The sequence below is a fragment of the Taurulus bubalis genome (assembly GCF_910589615.1).
Source record: "Taurulus bubalis genome assembly, chromosome: 17".
Classification (NCBI taxonomy): domain Eukaryota; kingdom Metazoa; phylum Chordata; class Actinopteri; order Perciformes; family Cottidae; genus Taurulus; species Taurulus bubalis.
In genome coordinates this window covers 3892403-3897083 of record NC_136605.1, presented here as the reverse complement: position 1 = coordinate 3897083, position 4681 = coordinate 3892403, and the positions used below count along the sequence as shown (strand labels likewise).

At 45.5% G+C, this 4681-nt stretch overlaps 1 protein-coding gene across 1 annotated transcript; it reads left to right on the top strand.

Moving 5' to 3' along the window:
- Positions 1 to 416: 416 nt before the first annotated feature.
- Positions 417 to 4249, top strand: pex12 (peroxisomal biogenesis factor 12). The gene is made up of 4 exons (XM_079233500.1): positions 417 to 514; positions 1345 to 1502; positions 2100 to 2623; positions 3401 to 4249. Exons 2-4 carry the CDS (start codon positions 1380 to 1382, stop codon positions 3831 to 3833), a joined length of 1080 nt encoding a protein of 359 aa, XP_079089626.1. The 5' UTR covers positions 417 to 514; positions 1345 to 1379; the 3' UTR covers positions 3834 to 4249.
- The last annotated feature ends 432 nt before the right edge of the window (positions 4250 to 4681 follow it).

Here is a 4681-nt window from a genome sequence, read left to right as displayed (position 1 = left end):
AAAATTTAAAAAAACAAGTAATCATGAGTGGATTAAGGAATGTTTTGAGACAGGAAGTATGAAGGAAAGAAGGACCTCTGGTTGCAGGACTACAACGGCCGAGGAGAGGATTAAAGAGGTGAACGGCTCTGGAGGAAATGGATATCTACGTTTTTGAAAGCAACAAACGAGGCTGTAATAGTATCGATGGCAGCGGACGGTTAACTCCACCAGGGGGCAGTGATGCGTCTTTTAAGACGCATCACTGCCGGGAGAAAAACAACAACAGAAGAAGAAGAAAACCATAGAAGAAGAAAAAGAGTTAGCGCCAGTGACGCTTCGAGTGGTCATTCAGTAACAGAAGAAAATGTCTAAATAGCAGACTCTCTCTCTCGCTCTCTCTGCGGTGCTTCAGCGCGTGTTCGGAGCAGCACGCGGTGTTTTCAAAACCGCGCGTGATGCTGACGAAACCGGAAGAAACGCCGGGAAACAGAAGCTAGCAGCGCTAGCTTCACGCTAACGTTAGCACAGCCAGGTGAGTTCTGTTGACATGGCTGCTATGTTATTAATATACTTTACTTTCGCTAAAAGTGCACTTTTTTAAATTATATAATGGCATGACATGGAACTTTGACCCGTATGCAGAACCCGTGACGTCACAGTCTCAATCAGGATGTCCGATCATAACATTGCACAAATGATTATTGGAGTTCTTCCACCCAAGGAAATGTTGGAGTTTTGTATCCTATTCTAAAATAAGTGTTGAGACAACCTACCAGTTTACGTCTGTGACCATCTCACACTGGTGTTTTTGGATTTTACACAATAGCTATATCATTCTAATTATTGTTTAAACGGTATGTAAAGGTTATCTAATAAAATAAACACTTGTTGTCATGTCATTATAAACGTGACATGCCTGTCACCTTGATGAGCATCTGCAATAAAGGGATTTTATTATTGTTTTAATCCAGATAATTGTTGGCAAATAAATTGTAGTGTTTTTTTGAACAAACATTCCATCTGTTGCACGACACAGACGTGTTATTCTTCTAAGGTGCAATTCTCTTTTCTAACCCAAACAAAGAGGATGGAAGTGTAACGCAAACCAACATTTGACTATACATTTTTTTATATTTTTATACGTTTTAATGGAAAATCCAGTAGCAGTTTAGGAAACTAGTTTTAAAAAAAATCTGGATTGTTTGATACATTAAGGGTCAATGGGTGGTTACTTCTAATCTTGAGGGATCATGAAAACACAGTGACATTAAGAACAATATGAGAGCGTGATCGTTCAGAAACCCTGAATGCAACGTTGACACCCACATGTTTCATTTAACCATCCATCTCCCCGTGTTGCAGAGTAAAGCGCCGCTGCTCGTGGTCCTGCAGCCGCCATGGCCGAGGCCGGAGCCCACCTCACCTCCACCGCTGCCAACGAGCAGCCGTCCATCTTCGAGGTCCTGGCACAGGAGTCTCTGATGGAGGCGGTGCGGCCGGCACTGAGGCACGCGGTCAAGGTGAGGGAGTGCCTTTTAAAAATAATAATAATCTTTCACGCTCTTCGGTGTGACTGGCATTTACTTTTTCTATTCATGCATTGATTTGTTTTTGTGTCAAACATTTGGAATGCATTTGTATGATATTGTGTAGGAACTGTGCGATCCTGATAAATGTGAGAATCAGGATGTTTGCCCCCTTTTTGGGAACTGTTTTACTATACATATATACATATCTGTAGACCGTAAATTCTGCGACCCTCCCAGTCTGTAGGCAACAACAAATACTTTTGGTTTCCCTTTTAAAGTCCGATCAGGTACCACAACACGAAGAACAGTTATTCTTGACTCATTTATTTCATTTAAAAAGCACCACGTACAGTACAGATTACAGCTTTGAGCTAATTCACATCTGTAGTCCCGCCTTTATTTGATATCTGTTTCCATGACTTTTCATTCTGCTGCATTGCACTTTGCTTTATCTCAATTTGATTAAATTCTATATAATAAAAAAAATTTGTTTTAATATTATTTATTTGTATTTATATATTTTTTGTAATTGATGGAGCAAGAACTTGTGCTCTTTAATCAAACCTGAGCCGTGTCGGTGCCCCTCAGGTCCTGGCCGAGTCCAGCCCGTCCCGCTTCGGCTTCCTGTGGCGGCGCTTCGATGAGCTCCACCTGCTGCTGGACCTCGTCCTCCAGAACCACTTCCTGTCCAGCTGCAGCGCCTCCTTCGCCGAGAACTTCTACGGCCTGAAGAGGGTGTCGGGCGGGCGGGGCCTCCCCGTTCGAGGGAGGCGGCGCTGGCGCTCGCTCCTCCTCCTCTGCCTGGCGCCGTACCTGCGGGCCAAGCTGGAGGCGACGTTGGCGCGGCAGCGGGACGAGGAGGACTTCTCCATCCGGCTGGCGCAGACCGGGAGCCAGCGGCTGTACCGGGCGGCCGTGGCGGCGTATCCGTACGTCAGCTCCGCCTGGCGGGCCTGGGTCTTCTGCCAGCAGCTGCTCTTTGTCTTTGGGGTCGCCGGCACCCATAATCCCTTGCTGTGGATGGCCAGGGTCCGACTGGCGCGACTCAACGCTCAGGATATTAGAGACATGGAGCTGAAGAGCAGCAGAACTGGCAACCCAGCTGAGGGCAGGTACGTGTGACTTCATATCCAGTCGGTGGGGAGAGTTGTAACCACTCCGAATGGAGGAGGATCTCCTTTGTGCTGGTTTACGGTTCTCTAATACCCAACAGCAGGAGTTGAAGCTTTTTAGTCTTTGCAAACATTTTTGGGAATGACACGTCTACAAATGGAGCAGGAGGCTGCCTTGTATTGTTTGAAAAGGCGTTGAACAAATCTAAAGAACCTTTTACTTAGGGATACGTATTGTTAGCTTTTTATGGATACTAGTAGTCATCGATATTCTCATCGGGTCTTTTAGATTATTTTGTGATGGGGGAAAATTAATCGACACTGCTTCATTATTCTTGTAAGTAAAGAAGCAGTCTTTCTTGAGCAGCGACACAAGAAGTTCCAAAATATTTTAAGTCTAAACAATTAGCTTAGCGATTAGCTTTCATTGATTAGCCGGTTCTTCTGCTCAAACTCTGTATGACATCACTAACGTTACCAAAAACAGACGGACGGAGACGAGGAGATCTCCCTCCGTAACTTCTGAAGTACCGACAGCAGAACCGTTAATACCGGAACTTATCGATACTCTCGTCTAGAACCGGTTCTCGTTTAGAACCCTTACTTGCCCCTCAGGTCGGTTCAGTCGTTTGGTGAATCTGACTAGACGCACTCGCAACAGAAAAGCTCACAGAAGAAAGTAAGAAGTTACAGTTAGAAAAATGTTTAATCAGTTTTTTTGCATGAGTCTAAAGCCGTCTATTTGCCACCCACAATGCATTGCTCTCCCGTTGGCAGCCTGGTGCAGAGAGCGTGGTGGCTGGTGTCGCAGGCGGCGCGCGGCACGGCCGTGTCCCTCTCCACCTCGCTCTCGCTGGGCGTCTTCTTCCTGCAGTTCCTGGAGTGGTGGTACTCCTCGGACAACCAGAGCGCCGTGAAGAGCCTCACCTCGCTGCCGGCGCCCCCGCCGCCGCTCCACCTGCGGCAGGAGCGGAGCGAGCCAGACTCTCCGTCCGCTCGCAGCGAGGGCGCTCGGCCTCCCGCCGCCGACAGCAGGGACTGTCCGCTGTGCCGCGGGCTTCGAGCCAACGCCACGGCGCTGTCCACCTCCGGCTTCGTCTTCTGCTACCGCTGCATCTACACGTACGTGAAGGCCAACCGCCGCTGCCCGGTCACCGGCTACCCCACCGAGCCGCAGCACCTCATCAAGATCTACTCCCCGGAGAGTTAGCGCACGGCTGCTGTCTGAGAACAAACTACCAGGGAGAACGGAAAAAAAAGTTCCTTGTTTTTAAAGAGGAACTCATTCGTCGGCATCGTGTGCTTCTTTTGTATAAAACAGGCTGTAAATAGTGTTTAATAAATTGTTCAGTGATACCAGCTGATTTGTCATGCTGCAATTCCCTATCGAATCACATTTTAATATTTATTAATTATTTCTGAAATTGTGTCAATAAGGTGATTGACAATTATTTTTAAATGTTTTAACTGCAGTAAATGTACAATTGTCTCTGTTCAGCGTCCCAAACTCTACCGTGTGAATGGAAAGGAGATGTTAGCGGCTAAGCTAGCCAGTGGCACGTTGGCGATTGGATTGCTGGAGTTTGTGTCCTGTTTTTATAATAATTTTTTTTAAAGGTTGATTCCAATATTTCACTGATAAGAAAATAAATTGGGGTTGCAACTGATTTTTTTTTTTATTTTAATTATTTGAGTCATTTCTTTTACAATGTGCAGTTGACCAGGACACTGTTCAGTTGACTATATATATATATATATATATATATATATATATATATATATATATATCTATATCCAGATGCCGCCTCATTGTATGACTTGACTTCAAACTAAGAGGAATACCTCGACATTTTGAGAAATGTTTAATCTTGAGTTATGCATATGATGGATACCTCTCACATGTTCTAGTATGCTAGCGTGTGTTAGCTTAGCTTAGCATACAGCGCAGAAAGAAGGGGCGCTCTCCTGTCCAAAGGAGGATGGGAGGAACACAGTCAGTGAATTGCTTTATTGAGTTTCCAGACAAGTTTAACAACAGGCCCACTTAAAAAAAACACA